The 17,877-nt window shown below is 34.4% G+C and overlaps 1 protein-coding gene across 4 annotated transcripts in view; it reads left to right on the top strand.

The window, feature by feature from the left end:
- The window catches only part of ADGRB3 (adhesion G protein-coupled receptor B3), a 726,064-nt gene that overhangs the window by 652,878 nt on the left and 55,309 nt on the right, over window positions 1–17,877 (top strand). For all 4 annotated transcript variants that reach the window (XM_045069381.1, XM_045069382.1, XM_004769290.3 and 1 more), the window contains 4 exons: window positions 5,229–5,379; window positions 8,006–8,075; window positions 10,693–10,759; window positions 13,268–13,353. In XM_045069381.1, coding sequence (XP_044925316.1) covers window positions 5,229–5,379; window positions 8,006–8,075; window positions 10,693–10,759; window positions 13,268–13,353 — 374 coding nt within the window. The remainder of the gene's footprint in view (window positions 1–5,228; window positions 5,380–8,005; window positions 8,076–10,692; window positions 10,760–13,267; window positions 13,354–17,877) is intronic.

Genomic DNA, 17,877 nt, shown 5'->3' with positions numbered 1-17,877 from the left:
TGGGTTTTCTAATGAGATATATTTCATTTTTTTCTAAGTTTTTATTTAAATTTCAGTTAACATACAGGGTAGTATTAGTTTCGGGTACAAAATTTACATATAACACCCAATACTCATCGTAAAATGTGCACGCCTTAATCCCCATCACCTATTTAACCCCCCACCCACTTCTCTGGTAACCATCACTTTGTTCTCTATAGTTTAGTGTTTGTTTCTTGGTTTGCCTGTCTCTCTTTTTTCCCCCATGATCATTTGTTTTGTTTCTAAAAGCCCACATGTAAGTGAAATCATATATTTGTCTTTCTCTGACTGACTTGTTTCACTTAGTGTGGTACTCTTCAGCTCCATCCATGTCCTTGCAAATGGCAAGATTTTATTCTTTTTCATGGCTGAGTAATATTCCACTATTTACTATTTCTTCTTTATCCATTCATCTGTCAGTGGACATTTGGGATCAATCAATTTCCCTACTAGGAATTTACCTAAAGGATACAAAAGTACTAATTTAGAGGGGTATATGCTCCCAGAAAGCTATAGTAGCATTATCAACAACAACCAAACTATGGAAAGAGCCCAAATTTACTATGAATTTCTGAGAGCTGCAAATTGTTTTTCATTATAAACTTAGTTTTGACAGTTTATTCTTGTAGTTTTCTCAGTTTTTGTTTCACATATTTGAAAAATTCTTAGTTTCATAGAGACATGTTCCTTTGGAAATGTCTTTATGACCTGCTTCTGTATCAGTATGAAAAGTCCTTCATCTCTTTTAATGCTTTTTTTTCAATATTAGCATTGTGACACCTGATTTTTGCATGTTAGCATTTGCTTAAAATGTACCTCTTTTCATCTCTTTATTCCTAATTTTCCTCTGTCATTGGGTTTGAGGTATATCTCATAAAAACATTACTAGATTTGGTTTTTTTTTAATTCAATATAAAAGTTCTTAACTTTTAACTAATGAATTTAAAAAATTCTCATTTCTATAATTTCTGATATGTTTGGAATTATTTTAGGTTTTTTTTCACTTATATTTTCTAGTTTATTTTGTCCCTTTGCCTGCCTTTAGTTAGGCTGATGAATTTTTTTTTTAGTTCTATTTTTCCTCTACTATTTTATAAATACATTATTTGTTTCTACCTTTTGTGGTTACCTTAACATCATTAATGCACATATTCAAACATATTCTTCTAACATCTAAAGCTAATTAGTATCTCTAATATTCCTGAGAACAACAACAACCAAAAGGCTTAGCACACTTTTATTTTCTCCTAATCCTTTGTAACTTTCATTTCCCTTACTTATTAAGCTTCACTTACATTATTTTAAAATTTTATATTTAAGTGGTTGTATTTTAAAAATTAAAATGTGTACATTTAAGCTTTTAAATAAACATTTGTGTAAACTTGGTGTATTTTATTACCCTCTTTGCTGTCCATTATGTCTTTTATCTCATTCCTTCCTCCTGGATTTCTTCTTATTATTGGTTTATATTGTCTAACAGTTCTTTCAGAGAGAATCCTGAGGTAGTAAACTTCAAAGTTCCTTTAATTCTAAAAATATCTTTATTTCTGCCTCTCACTTGAATAATAGCTTTGGTGGGTGTAGAATTTGATCTTCAAAGTTATTTTCCCTTAGACTGCTCAAGATACTATTCTCTGTCTTCTTGTATCCTGGGTTGCTCATAAGGAATCTGATGTCAATTTGATGCTTCTTCCTTTGTAAGTAATCTTTCTTTTGACTCTGACAGCTTTTAAGATTTTTCTCTTTATTCTTGATGTTCACAAATTTCATCACAACATATCGAGGTGTGTGTGTGTGTGTGTGTGTGCGCACACGTGTGTTATCTTTAATTTATTCTTCAGCCCAGAGGATCTTTGAAGTTCTGAGAAGCTTTTACATAATCTTTCTTTAATGCTGCCTTCCTTGAAAATTTCTCTGTTTTTTCCTTCCAAAAGTAGTTTCCAACAGATGTAAGAACTGTGTGTCATCTGTGCATCTTAATCCGCTATTTCCGTGTCTTCATCTCTGCTTCTAATATCTTGCTTTGAGTTGGGGATTCCTTCAGTCTGCACTCATCTGTTTTGTTTTTTAGGCATTTCTCACAGACTTTAATCAACCACAGTTTATACTTCTTTTCTCCCCAGTTATTTCATGAAATCTTTTTCTTTTATCCCTAAGGACTTGGGGTGAATGGTACACATGAGGGTGACAATGTGAACAGTGCTCAGTTTGCCAATTTAATGCCCTCTCAAGTTTTGTGATATTTTTCAACAGCAACACTCATCAGTTGTAAAGGACCCAATTGAGATTCAGTAGGGCAGGTGTAGGAGAATCGAGTGATTTGCTTGAGGTACTGGTGAGTCTCGGGTTTGAAATGACAAGCTATCAAGACTCAGCTGTTGTTTTGGGATGCCTGGGTGGCTCAGTCAGTGAAGCATCTGCCTTCTACTCAGGTCATGAACCCAGAGTTCTAGGATCAAGTCTTGCATCAGGGTCCTTCCTCAGCGGGGAGCCTACTTGTGCGCTCACGCTCTCTCTCTCTCTCTCACACAAAAACAAAACAAACAAACAAAAACTCAGCTATTGTGGGAGTCAAAAATAGACACACACATGAATAAGGAGAAGCTATAGATCTGAACAGTGACAGTGGATCCAGTAGTTGGCAGATTGAACGTATGACAAAGTGTAAACCTGTCTATATAGGTTTAAGACAAAGTGACTTGGGAGTTTGAGATTTGTAAGTCTAAAAATCTCTAGTACTGAGGGGATCCAAGAAATGGTTGATCTTCATGGGCTACTGACATGGGATTTAGATTATGTGGGAGAAAAAATCAAAGAATCTTGAGCCCTGAAAATTAGAATGGCCACCCTATGGAAACTGAGATGACAAATGTGGTAAATAAAAGCATTTATTTGAAATTTGCTATTATAAAAGTTGTATTTTTAAAAGACGGCTTAGCAAATGTATCAGTAGAAAAATTTTGTGTTTCTCTATGTAGAGTATCTGATTTTATACAGATTCTTCATATGATAATGAGGCAAAGTGTATTCCTCTTTCTTTATTTCTCAGGAACATATATTTTGTTATACTTTTCATGTATGACTAGTTTTGTGTCTTTAGACATTTTAGTCCATATATATATACATTCTTTAAGTTGAGACAACTTTCCTTCATAGTTAGAGAACTTGCTAGATATATATGAATATGCATCTGATCATATTAGAACGCTATTGGTCATAGAAATGGTTCTTACTTCTCTAGAGTCTTTTTTTCCTACACATTGTGGCCCATATTCTAATCCAGAGACATGAATTATTGCAATAAATGTCAGTAGCCCCAAATTACATGTATTTCAATTTGTATTAGAATCGAAGTACATATCAGAAAGTCCCAAGGCCCACAAACATAATAAAGAAAGAGCCAATTATAAGTCTCTGTATTGACATATTGAGCGTTTTCTTATTTCTTACAAAATCACAGTGCATCCAGTACTTAGCATTTAACATTTAACATTTTTACATTGTTTTATATAATCTTATACTGATAGTTTAAAAATGGAGAAGGAATAATTTTGCTAGCACAAACAATTGAGATGAAACAAACTGGTGGAAGGAAGTGACAGGTGAATTAGAAAGTGTAGCTAGTCTTCAGGTATTAAAGGGAAGAATTATCTTGGAAATTCAAATTAGGATCAGGAACTGCAGATCAGGAGTGAGCAAAGTAGTCAGCTGTAGATATTCAAACCTTAGCTTGGAAGAAAAGTCTCAATGTCTCAAGTATGGGAGGGAGCACAGTTGGTTACAGTTACTGCGTTATACCTGAAGCAGGAATAAAGGTCTGAGGAAGAGGGTTTGGGAAATCCATGATTTTGTCATACAGCAAATTGACATCTTTATGAAAATAAGTCTAAGTAATTAAGTATATTTAAGTGCCACATGAAACAAGGAATCACATGCCAAAAACTAGTAATGCTTGCTTTAGTACCATTTGCAAAATGATGATGATTGTGGTCATAATCAGTTCAACCACAGGCTATATGCCTAGCACAGTGCTACTCAGCTTCTGGACATTATCTCTGAACATTTAAAAAAAAAAAAATCCTGGTGAGATAAACATGGTAAAGTTCTTTTTATAGGATGGAAAGAACTAAAAAGCTGAATTAACATCTGGTGAATTTTAATAGAATAAATAATAGGATTAGTTTGGGCCAAAAGTCTAAAAAGCTGTTCTGCTTTAGCAGTATACTGGAGTGGAGGCGGGAAGATGAGGGTTGTACTTTTATTTCTCTGTTAACGAGTTTATTATTATTTTTTTCTAGTTCTATGTTTGCTCTTTTCAGTTTCTGGGAATAGCAAGATGGAAACTGACAGAAGAAGAGAGTAGTTTAGTTACTGGTTCTGCTTGATGAAGACTTGGATTTGAGTAAGATTTACACAAAGATATTGTGCCAGTAGTGAAACAAGTAGCAGCCCTTACCAAAATGAACCTGCTCACCTTTGCAGATGAGTCACAAGTAACTATTGCTAGGCAGTAGCAAAATAAAATATCTGTGAAATCATGGCTGTGTACTGCCACTGACTCAATTAACTTTTCAAAATGATTTGATTAGGACACACATTGGAATGTAACAGTACAGAACAATGTATTAAGGACTTTAAAATACATATGTTATTTTTGTACTAGGCTATTAGCCAAATCTCATTTTATACTTTGCTCTTACACCAGGAATATCACATTTGTATAAAAGCAATTTTTCCTTTTGGATAGCTGTTGAAATGTAATCTTAACATCAATACAGATAAAAAAACAAAACAAAGAATTATCAGCTAGAATGGAAGGATAAAGAATGTAGCCAAAAGAATGATGCAAGATGTCTGTAACTTAAATTAAACCAAAGATAGGTTTCTTTACATAATAATTACATTTCAAGGAAAAAAACTTCAAGTAAAGTAGTAATGGTAATCTCCCTTGGGTTTTAATTTACATTCTGCCTCCTCCTCATAAAAAAATTGAACATGCAAACGGAATTAGGACATATTTTTTTCTATCATAGATATTGTATACAGCATAAAGACTGCAGGGTTTCTAATTTCTGTAAATAATTACACTGTCACACAGGAGAGGTAGATATTTGAGATAAAAGCAATGAGTCGAAGATTAATGATCCCTTGGAGGACACATGATTCTCCCCCACCATATTCAGTGTGAGTCTTTTTTGTTTCCACAGAGCATCTGTACAACTACCACTGCATTTTTGCACTTTTTCTTCCTGGCTTCATTCTGTTGGGTCTTGACTGAGGCGTGGCAGTCATATATGGCTGTAACTGGAAAAATTAGGACACGGCTTATAAGGAAACGTTTTTTGTGCCTTGGATGGGGTAAGCATATTAATATACTCTTTCATGCTCTTATTAAAATGACTTTGAAGACATATTGAAGCTGTAGAGTGTGATTATCCCCAGGCTACTTTTCTTTATGTCCAATTTGATACGTGGAAGTGGAAATATATGAAACTGGTCAGTTTTGAACATTGGGCATTTGGAGCTTTAAAAAGGAGTAAATATTGGATGACCACGTAGCCAGTCAGTGAAGCAGTGGTGTAACCGGAGTCCTGGGATAGCTCTAAGCAGAAAAGCAAAGTGTTCACCGCTCATATGTCCTGAAAACACAAAATGCGCTAAAACGTTCGGGGCTCAAGACAGGTACATGTTATAGTCACTAGTCATGTACTCCTCTTAAGAAAACTTTAGGAAGTCCGTTCCAAGAGAGCTCAAAGCAAGTAAGGACTAAGCTATTCATGTCACAGGAAGGAAGTGATGTAGAGTGAAGTAGTAATGGAATGAATGAAGCCTCACAGCTAGTCAGGGGAGTCCTCGGAGGAGAAAAAGAATTGTTGACAGACTGAGAATTAATTTTTTTTTTTTTTTTTTTGCTTATCTTTATCAGGAAAAGTTTCCCTCAAATTGCCTTATGAAATGGACATCTTGAAGATTTGTGTTTTTCATAAGGCCAGTTCTAATGCTTGATTGGAATTAATTAATTAGCTTCATTTACTTAGAATTAAATTAAGGACCTAGTTTCAGAAAACCTCAGGATTTTGTCATTTGTCTTTGTGTTTCAAAAACTTGAACTAAAAAAATGGGGAATTTGGGGCCAAATATACAGCAAATACCTACTATACAGGTAGACTAGAGAATAGGGTGCTTGATGGAGTCTGAAAAATTACAAGTAAGCAGACTTATTACAATAGCAGAATAATTCATACTGGAAAAATTAGGATTCAGATTATTTAAAGATTATCCATCAGGTTTCAGCAAGGTGCTGTCATATGCGATTAACATATGAGGGTTCTTTGCGCAAACAAATGGGAAAGCCATTAAGAAGAAATTGGAGGATGTATTCTACTTATAATTTTCATAAAACTTTTGTCTGGATTTTATGTCAAAGACCTTCTAAAGTTAGATTGGTATTGAATCAGGGAGCACTTTTTATCATGAATTAGTGTCATAGATCCAAGAAATATAGAATCCAGGTAAGTGACTTCCCTTAAATATAAAGAGTGGCAATTTTCTGGATTGGTAACTAGCTTATTTAATAATATCTTTACCAAAGATCTTGAGGAGAGAGCTCACAGCTGGTCTCCAAGTTTACAGATAATATTGCTACTACTCTGAGTAGCAAAAAAGCTAAGCGGATGGTGCTAAACTATCAAGAAGTCTGAGTTGGCAGATTAGTGGCATACCAATTTCATTATAGCAAAGTGCAACATAATAAATTTAGAAAAAAATAAATTGTACAAAATGAAGATTATTAATGCTCTAGCTATGACCCAGGAGAAAATATTTTCTACTGAACTTGGTCTAGTCAATCAAAATGTCATATATATGTGTATACACACACACACACATGCATGTGTGTATACAGGGTGGAGGGAGAGGCATATCTGTTTTAAACTATGACATATCCCTCTGAGACGTTCCTCATAGTTTTTGGTCATTAAACCTCATGAAGGAAAGTGATGTCACTTAAAAAGACTCATAGAAGAGAATAGCAGGAAGGGGAGGAAATGATAGGAAGAAAGAAGATGGGCAGAAGGTGATTAGATGATGGATTTTTCTACCTGAAAAGTCAAACATCATCTTCCTGAAAAGAAGTCATGATCAAAATGAAAAGAAAAAAAAAAAGGAAGAAGAAGAAAGAAAGAAAAGGTAAATAGCATAGATTAGACTGAACTCTGTTTACCGAAACACAGGGACATGCCACTGAACTTGGGTAATGAGAGTGTGATTCATATAAATGTAAACTAAAAGATGTTAGGTCAGTATTGGCACAGCTATGCAGGCAATTGAACTCCAAGAGGGACTGAGTGATGTGTGGAGAGATACCTACCAAGAAGTCCATGAAGAGAAACCGTTATATATGTTCTGAACTTTGTTCAGGATTGTTAAAAGGAGGATAATCAGGAGGCCCCAAAATTAATTCCTTAGAGCCCTTAACCTTGATCCTACATTCTCGTTGTAATAAGTAAATTGTAAAGAATTATGTGCTAGGATTTATTTTTTCTCTTATTGTAAGTACAACCTGATGTGGATCAATACGAGGCCAACTGAATGTTCCACTTCTGTGATATTCCATCACAGCACAATATCCGTTTTTTGCCTTTCTGATTTTATAACTATAAATTTCCTTTATAACAGCGTAGACCCCTAGGGAAAAAAATAACTTAAAAGATAGACTAAATCTCTGTTATTAATTTCCTTTAAACCCATGTCAAATGTGGTGGTAACCTAGCAACATTACAGAAGTGCACTGAGTTAAAAGACCAGCTGTCGCTCTCATATTTTTGTACTTGAAAGAAATTTTGTGATGGAAACATACTTCACGAAAGAATTAAAGCAATGGTAGTTCTCCAGTGTAAGCATTTTGAGTCTGTCCTAGCTTTCTTGAGCCAGAATGCACAGTGGTTACAGCTGAATGTGATGTGTGACAATGCTTCTCTTGCAGGTTTACCAGCATTAGTAGTGGCCACATCAGTAGGCTTCACAAGGACGAAAGGATATGGCACTGATCACTAGTAAGTCCATCCACAGTGATACATCATGTTTATAATTAAGTAAATCATCATCTATGCTTCATTACTCTTGGTTGGCACTGCTGATGGCTTGCATTTTGTCACCGAGTCATTAACTAGGGTAGAAATCGCATTAGTGTGGAATGATGTAAGGTAGCTTAAATGCACAGAGCTTGGGGAGTATATGCTGAAGCCCTGTGCAGAATCCTTGTTTCAGTTTCCCACTATCTCATAAGACCAGTGCATTTCAAAATGCTTCAGTATTTATTTTGTGTGTTTAATCTCAAATACAATCTTGGGAACTGAATAAACCCTGGTGGTTTAACTTTTAGCATAAGATTCTGATCTGAGCTTCTGATTTCACTGATGATAGTATATATTGGTATCAACCAAGTTGTGTCATGTTACTTCAAGTTTTGTTGCTATGTTTTTTTGGTTGTTTTTGTTGTTGCTATGTTAAGGTAATACTAAAACGTACAGATCAGGGGAACCAGTACAATACAGGTTAGAAAATGCCTAGGCTATGGGAGAAATTAGAGGGAAGAAATACGGCATGGTATCAGCCCATCCTAATCACAGCTATAATACTGATAAATTCTATGAGAGAATGTATAAGTAATGTTTATGTTTAACACTTAAAATGTAAAACAATACACTTTCGTATTTTCCTTCATCTGCTCTTTCAAGCTGAGGCGGCAGTTGAGAAATGGAGAAAGAGATGGGCACATCTTATTAGAAGCATAAATTTTTAAAGTGAGATTTTCTGTTCATCTTCAGGTTTGAGGTAGGAATTACTGCTAATTAGACCTTCTGGTAGATTCATCCAAATGGAGATTGTGCCAAAAGACATCATGTCACCTGCCCATCCAAAAGAAATTTCCAAAGAATTTAAAGAACTTGTGTCATTAGAACACTTGTTTTCTTCTGCAGTCTGTATTATAAACACACAAATAGGCAAAGCTCCTGGTTGTTTGTCGTAGAGTACTGCTTACTACAGCGCAATTACCTTTAAGACATTACTTTTTACAACAGTAGGACTCTTTTGGAATAAACCCAGTATTTGAAAGGCACTGTATTGGGGATATAGAAAGAGATAGGATTATAGATTATATGGTTCCAACTTTCAAGGAGTTTGTGATTTAGACAGAATACAATATAATGAATAATGTATCAGTTTGAAGATTACCTTGCACAAAAATATAGTAGTAATGTAGTGGCAGTCTGAGAGACACTGACTACAGTGCTGCATCAAACTAAAGGCTTTTTCTCCAGTTATTTTATTAAAAAAAAAAAAAAAAAGGATATTCAGTTATCACTCCCAAAATGGGAAGTAGAATTTTATGTGTCCACTCCTGTGGTGAGGAGAAATAAGTACATTTGAATACATATAGACAGACACATTTGTGTTATGTATACATTGATACATGTATTGGCATGTATGCATGGGTAAATATTTAAATATAAATAAATATATATGTGTGTATATATATAAACACACACATCTGTATTTTTATTTATAGAATTACTAGGTTAAAATTTTTAATTAAAATATAATTTATGCACAGTAACATTCACCCTGTTCAATTATAGTTCTGTGAGCTTTAATAAATGCTTAAGTCAGATACCCACTACAACTAATATAGAAAAGTTTATTCTTAGAACAGATATAGGACTGTGATTGTTAATGGTTCTTACTTTTGGAGGCAGCATGTTCATTCTGCAGAGCTAGAAGTAATATTGACAGGGTCGCATGTCAAAAACGGGTGCATGAAATACTGGGCATGACCCATTGCATCAGCAGAGATAAAACATTTCCTGGTGCTTTTCTTATATTGACTCTCTTGGACTCTGCACATGCACATGGGCCATCTTGCAAGCCCAAGTTGCACCCCGTGTTTTCTTCATGGTCCTCTGCTCTGAGAAAACAAACGTTCTCACTCAGATGGGTTACCGTGTCTCCACCATGTCTCTAGCAATGTAAACCTGCATCTCTTGGTGAATTGAGTAATCGAAATAAACACAGCTGCACTTATTTTTATTCAAAAGCTTATCTTTAGTGAATTTGCTTAGTAGACTGGGGTAAAAGTAAAATCAGAGGTAAAAAAAAAAAAAAAAAAAGCATAGAAAATATAGATTATCCATTCCCTGCAATGATGGCTTTTAAACCAATTTCTCCCAATATCCCAATGGCCTCAAGAAAGAACTTGTAAATGACATATGCAAGACTCTGAAAGCATGCTGTTCTTAGTATTTGAAAATTTTCATAATGGTTATAAAGCAGCATTTTACGAAACTTATGTAATAGTCACCTTTGTACTGAAAGTCAATATAAAAATCTCACTGCAAGAGTAATTTGTCTAAAATATTTTAACTGCCTGAAAGTAAGGTCTTATAGTAAAAGTTTCTTTTCTGTGAAAGGTACATAATATTTCTCACACATGAAATGCTGTAATTTTAGCTTTTTGCCGTATCTCCTAAAGCATTTTGTTTAATTACAAGCCTTTGAAAGGCTTGTGCCAAAATTTGAATGCTAAGTACATAATTCAAGTAATTTTATCATACTTCATGGTTTAACACTTATCACTAATTTCTGTTAGTTTCTATCTGATGTTATTTTTAGCTGCTGGCTGTCTCTTGAAGGAGGACTTCTCTACGCTTTTGTTGGACCTGCAGCCGCTGTTGTCCTGGTAAACATCAAAGTCAACTTCTTCTGTTTTCTTAGCCAAGAAAGCCTGCTTTGCTTCAATTAGAGTGATGGTTTTGTATTTGTTTTGTAGAAATTTCAAAGTTCAATGTATTATTTCTTCATTATCAATTGTTACTTAAATTTGAATATCAACTGCTATTTAGTCCCTTATTACTCTAAAATATTCTTATTTTGAAGACTGAAGACTATTAAACATGGGAGTGTGGGATTTCTCTTACAGTAATTTCACATTTGTGAAGAAGTTTGAGTAAGTTTCAATAAATTCTTCCTCGTTCCTGTACCGAATTTCATCATTTATTATCATACCACCTTATACTATTCTGTATGATCTACATCATTGTTAAGATCTCTTAATTTTGGTAACTGCTGCCTTCTGTCAAATATCAACAAGAAAATACCCTATGCAGATGTTAGACTTTCAGCATCAGTGCTACAGACATTTTGGACAAGGTATTTCTTGGTCGTGAGGCTGTCCTCTATATTTTAAGATGTTTAGTGGCATCCCTGGGCTCTACCTACTAGATACCAGTAGGAATGTCAAGTCAGTAAAAATCAAAAATGTTTCCAGATGTTTCCCAAAATTCCCTGTGGATAAAAATCACCCCCAGTTGAGAGCCCCTGCCATATTTTATGCATAAGGATTTAAATTGTTTCTTTTGGGAATCTTGCAAACATGAGAATTTTCTACCAATTTGCCTTTCTTTCCCTCACTCTGATATTATTGATTACAAGTTCTTCTTGTCTAATAAATCTTTAAATGAAAATGTAAGGGGGGAAATGGTCTGAATTAAATACAAAGATCCGCATTGCTGTGAAATTAGAGTTCTAATTGAAAATTACCCTTTGGTTTCTTGAACGATTCATTCAGTATATTAGAAGCTAGCCATATCTTTCTTAATAACTCTGTATGACTTTTCCTTTCTTTAAAGTGTGCTCTCCTTTCTCTAAACTACAACAGGGAACAGAAACTGTGCATGATTCACAAGAAAAAAATCTAGACATGAGTGTTAGAGAAGAGCATAGGGAAATTGAAACTATTAGACACAATTTTGTCTGCTGCATTGAATTATTATTTAATCAATTATCTCCCTAAGCTACTAAGTTAATATACCTATAACCCTAACATGGAGAAACAAAGAGTAGGCGTATAATTGAAAAACCAAAGTTTGGTCTTTGGAGTAGTGATGGATTCCCTCATGATTAAATTGTAGATTAATAGAATCCATGGAATACACTTTTTTCTCTTAGTTCATGTAATGAGAAATGTGAAGATGAGTAAGTCTTTCTTTTGATTCAAGGGTTGTCTTGCCAGAGAAGGTATGAGAAGTGACAACTCCTAAGACCTTACCTAAGAGTTGCTTTGGATCCTTATACCAGCAGTTAAACAGATTTCAGCTTTATGTTTCGTCAGGCCAATGTGCTAGGGAAATGGAATCAATCTATCTTTCTTTCGTTCTTTCTATTTCTTTCTTTCTTTTTTTCAAATTAGTCATCCTGTTTAATTTAAAACAGATTTTTGTGAACTGCTAGTTTTAATGTTAAAGACTTCACCATTTGCATTGGGGGATGCACCAAGATTCTGTTGATCATGGAGGGTAAGGGGCAGCAAGGCAAAATGAAGAAAATATTTTTCTTTGACTATCTTGGTTTCAGCGTTGGACTGGATTCCTTTTATCAGGAGGTGCTGATAAAAGGTTAGAGAATTGTGGGTGCTCGTCATAACAAGCTGCTACAAATAGACCACAGCGATCTCTACAGCTTTTTGCAATTTTACTTGAGAAAGAAAAATATGTGTGGTTTCATTTCAGATGTATTATGCAAAAGACCTTTTAAGTGAGAGTAAGAGAGTCTTAGAAAATGCTGAGAAGTGTTCAGTAGAGCACATTATAAGAATTGGTCTTAGTGTCCATCTCTTAAAGGATTCTGGTGAGTTGAATAGGCTTCCCCCCTTTTTCTAGAAAAAGCATGGAACATGAAAATGTGCTCCACCCACAGGAGGAATGGCCACACCTCCTGGGGAATGCAGGCCTTCTGTTCTCCTTGCTGGGGACAATGATGAATCCTTAACACATTTGGCTGCCAGGGCTCAACCTAGTCTCACACTGTGAGACCAAAAATCTTTTGACTCACAGGGTAAAACTCAGTTTGGCCAATTGATTTTAATCAGGGGTGACTTAGAATGCCAGATCGGTGTAGTATGGCACCTTTTACGTTAGACAATTAAATGGTAATTTCCTTAGTGTGAACTGCAAAGCGTGGAAATGAAATGTACTTAACGTACTTTAAAACTTTAAAGTGACACACCACTGTTACATTGTTCTGTTCCGATATGCATTATGAAATATTTGATAGGTGATTTATATCACCGCTATTGTGAGTTCTGAATTTGGAAGTGGTTATAAGTTAATAGAAGAGGGTTTTCAGGAGAAAGGGGGACCTGATTCCCTTCAATATCATTGAGAGGTCAACCTTTGTTTCTGTTTGACAGGTCAACATGGTGATTGGCATTTTGGTATTTAATAAACTTGTTTCCAGAGATGGGATCCTAGATAAAAAGCTCAAACACAGAGCCGGGTAAGCTGCAATTGGTGGATTTTGAAGGTTCTTGACCAGTGAATCCCATACTCCAATTCCAGATCATCATTGACTGCATTTTGACTGTGCCTTGAATTTTGTTCCTGATGAACCGGTGTGTTTGGTAGATTCTGCCATTCAAGTTCAATGTGCTATTCTGAAGTAATGTGCCAAATATCTAAAAATAATTTGAAAGAGCATTAAGAAAGTCTGGATTTCTTTGTGCATATTGCCTGTTTGTAAGATAAGAAGATTAAATGTTAAGGCTGGACTTTACACACTTGTTATTTTTTTTCAAGTTTTCATTTAAATTCTAGTTGGTTAATATACAGTGTAATATTGGTTTCAGGAGTAGAATTTAGTAATTTATCACTTAACATATAACACCCAGTGCTCATCACAACAAGTGCCTTCCTTAATGCCCATCACCCACCTAGCGCATCCCCCCACCCCCTGCCTCTCTAGCAACCCTCAGTTTGTTCTCAATACTTAAGAGTCTCTCAGGGTTTGCCTCTCTCTCTCTCTCTCACTTTTTTTTTTTCACCTTTCCCTGTGTCCATTTGTTTTGTTTCTTAAATTCCACATATGAGTGAATTGATATTTGTCTTTCTCTGATTTAGTTCACTTAGCATAATACTCTAGCTCCATCCAAGCCGTTGCAAATATCAAGAGTGCATTCTTTTTTATGGCTGAGTAGTATTCCACTGTGTGTATATGTGTGTTTCTTCTTTATCCATTCATTGGTTGATGGATATTTGGGCTCTTTGCACAATTTGGCTGTTGTTGATAATGCTGCTTTTAACATTGGGTGCATGTGCCCTTTGAATCAGAATGATAATACTTATTCTTAGGTGAACAAGGCCATCTAGTTTGGGTCACAAAGGACAGGAGGGTACTGAACATAATGTCAGGGTGTGACACAGCTCGAGACAAATCTTACTACGGCAAAAATAGTACATTTTCTTTGATTGTATATTTCACAATTTCTTCACATGAAATAATCACTTATGAAACACTATTTTTGTCATTTTTTTTTCATTCCTTATGATGTTTTGACTATAAATTGCTAGGAAGATTTATTCATAATTTTCACTTGCACATTTTAACCACTTACAAAATTTAGAAAAGCATCTCCTTTGATTTTACTGTCACTATGATATCACCACATTTAATGACTCATAACATTTCATAAGTGGGTTGATAGTGCCTTGTAAGGTTACATGATTACCTCATCATATACATTTGTAAAAATCTGAATGAAATATTAATGCTTTGAATTTCCCTTTATCTCTTCTTGAAAATTTTTATATCTATTGAACTGTACTTTGATTCAAAACTTACCCTACAGTTGTTATTTCTTTAATAACTTATGTTATTATTTAAGAGTCACAAAACTTGATCACTGATCAGTGAGAATTTTGAGTGCTTTAGGTTTCTATAATCTACGTAATGATTTATGTGATATGGTAATCTAGGTATTGTTCCCCCTAGTAAAAGACTAGTAAAATGCTTTGAATACAAAAACTATATCCTTCATATCAAGCTTTAGAACTGCAATGGTATAATAAAAACATCATTGGAGGTTCCTTAAAAGGAGGGCATCACTTACCACTTAGAAACTTTTTTCACTTCAGATGAGTCTTCACAGCATCCTTAAATAGGTAAACTTGAACTTGCACACTGAACTTTCTATACCATTTGAACTTGAGGCTTTCACACTATTGCTCTTGTTGGTCTGCCATGTATGATTGGAATTGGAACAAGAGCTTCAGTATTTCTGCCCAGATTAATCATGTAAGTATAAATTGATTATACTGAATATGGGGTATAGAAACTGGGTTCTGCCTCTAGTGGCATATACATGTGTGTCTGCGTATACACACACACACACACACACACACACACATTATTTTTTAATTAGGGGCTGGGGATTTAGTGGTTAGGATAAAGGCTTGAAGTAAATATTTTTGAACAAAGCCATATTCAATATCTAGCTCTGCACTTACTGGCTATGTGTGTCTTTGGGCATGTTACTTAGTTATTCTGGAGTTCAGCCTTCTAACCTATAAAATGGGGATAATAATTTTACCTCATAGTAGAGTATATGAAATATAATGTATACAGAGGATTCATTAGAATAACAAATAGCAAACACTCATTCAACAAATGGTGACTATTGTTATGACGCATTAAAAGAAGAAAATAGATTGTTTTCAAGTGACCCTGACTTCTATCAGTCAAGCATCTGTGATTCTGCCATTCATGACATTGAGGTCAAAAAAAAAAAAAAAAAAAAGAGAGAGAGAGAGAGAGAGAGATGAGGTCATCAGAATGAGTATAATGCTAAGGATTTATTAAATTTACAATCAGTATTTTTTTCTCATTTAATCATTTTATATCTTGTATCCAGTTTGTCATTTCTCTTAAGAGAAATGACAAAATTGTCACATTATGAATTTAGAAATTTCCACTTCAATCTACACATTAATTTTAAAACATCTATTTATGAAAAAATTATTAGAAGTTACTTCTGCATTTTACTAGCAAAACAGAATCTGTATTTTTCCAGTTCAAAGGCATCCATCAGAGAAATAGAAATGTTGTTAATATGTGTTATAAAAGCAGAATGATGGTTACAATTCAAAGCAGAAAAGAATTATCAACAAGTTAATGACTCTAGGCTTTAAGAATTTTTTCTATAATATAAAATACAACTTTTGCCTAGATATGTGTAGATTGAAATTTACTATTTCTAAGTATGATTGAAGGAGATTTGTAGGAGATTTTAGTTCACAGAGAATCCATGAGAACAGTCATAAAGATTTCAGTGAACAATAAATAATCAGAATTAACTAAAGAAACAGTGAGCAAGAAACTAATTAATTTATTAATAATAAATATTTCAGGTTGAAAATATCTAGATATCAAGTGTTTTTGGAACATTGTTTATTATTTAGAATCAACATGTTCCTCTTACCAGTTTTTTGTTCCTGTTTCCTCCTTTTTATAATTATTAGAAACTGCCAAGCAATAGTTTATTCAATCAATATTTATAACAGAATGAATGAATGTTTAAGAAATAACATAGTAACTTGACAAGTACATAATATCCAAATTATATTTTTTCTAATACACAAAATATATTTACAAAGGAGGTATTGATTGCAATTAATACATTTTATACAAAATAATTGAAAAGATGAAATGGCATATGTATTCAAATATGAATATTTTCCTCGTTAACAAATATCTCAAGCAGAATATTTCATTTTTTCCTCTCTTTTTTGCAATGGAACTTTCTTATCTACTATTTTAAATTGCTTTATCTCATCTACCTGAATGAAGTTAAGGAAACTACCAGGGTCTTGTACAAATATCATGAGATTTTTTCCAAAGGGAAAGGGAGTATTTTTTTTCCCCAAGAAGTTTTATGTAGTATCCATAATGAACCAATCAGACAGGCTTTTGTTGTTGTTGTTTTGTTTTTGTTCTTGTTTTTTTCCTAAGCAAAAGAAAAAGAAAATCGAGAAGGGAAGCTTGTAGACTCAAGACCCTGCAGGAACCACCTGATTCCCTGGTAGACATGGTAACATTTGAACTTATGGGAAATTCAATTTTTTTTTTTTTTTTTTTTACTGTTAGCACTTTTTATTTTATAGATATTATCATTTCCCCTGTAACAAAGAAATAAAATTTTCTTGAAGCAAACCTGTTTAGCATTTAGACTATGTAGTCTTCATACTATATTAATTTCTGTAGCGGTCATACAAACTAGGGAGAAATATCCTATCTCCCTGGGTAACCTATCTCTCCTCTGCCCCATATACATCTAATAATAGAATTCCAGAAGTGTCCAACCAGTTAACATCAAGCTTAGTTTTCAACAGTTGTTAGCTCTAAGGGCATAGGCCTTTTGGTTAATTACAAATCAATCTCAAAGAGAAATAAGCATTTCAAAAACTGGCTTAATACTTACTTTCAGGAAAGCCCATACCTAGATCAATTAGTTTTTCTTAGGGCTAAAATACTTGTTTATATTGTGTACTAAACTAAAATTACTTTTTAGTCATCTTTGGCTTTTCAGTCTTGCTTTGGAGCCTAGAGACAGTGCCCTTAAATTGAGGAAGATAGCTACATTTGTGTTCAAAGCACAAATACCAAATAGCATATCTTCACTGATAAAGGAAACTGTAGATCAGTCATGCCTTTTTAATATTGATCTGATGGAGCTTAATAAAACTAAAGATAACTCAGATATATAGTTAGGACAGTTGTATGCATTCCTGCTTTTCATCAGAATAATCTCTGGGGCTTCAAGAAACACAGGTGCCCAGGGTACCTGGGTGACTCAGTCAGTGAAGCATCCAGCTCTTGGTTTCAGCTCAGGTCATGATCCCAGGGTGGGTAGAGTGAGCCCCACGGTGGGCTCTAATGGAGTCTGCTTGAGATTCTCTTGCCCTCTCCCCCTTTCCCCTTCCCCCCCAATTCTCCCTCTCTTTCTCTTTAAAAAAAATATATTTTTTT

Source organism: Mustela putorius, unplaced genomic scaffold (assembly GCF_011764305.1).
Source record: "Mustela putorius furo isolate JIRA1106 unplaced genomic scaffold, ASM1176430v1.1 tig00003927_pilon_pilon_pilon, whole genome shotgun sequence".
Taxonomy (NCBI): Eukaryota; Metazoa; Chordata; class Mammalia; order Carnivora; family Mustelidae; genus Mustela; species Mustela putorius.
This window is presented reverse-complemented; position numbering and strand designations above follow the sequence as displayed.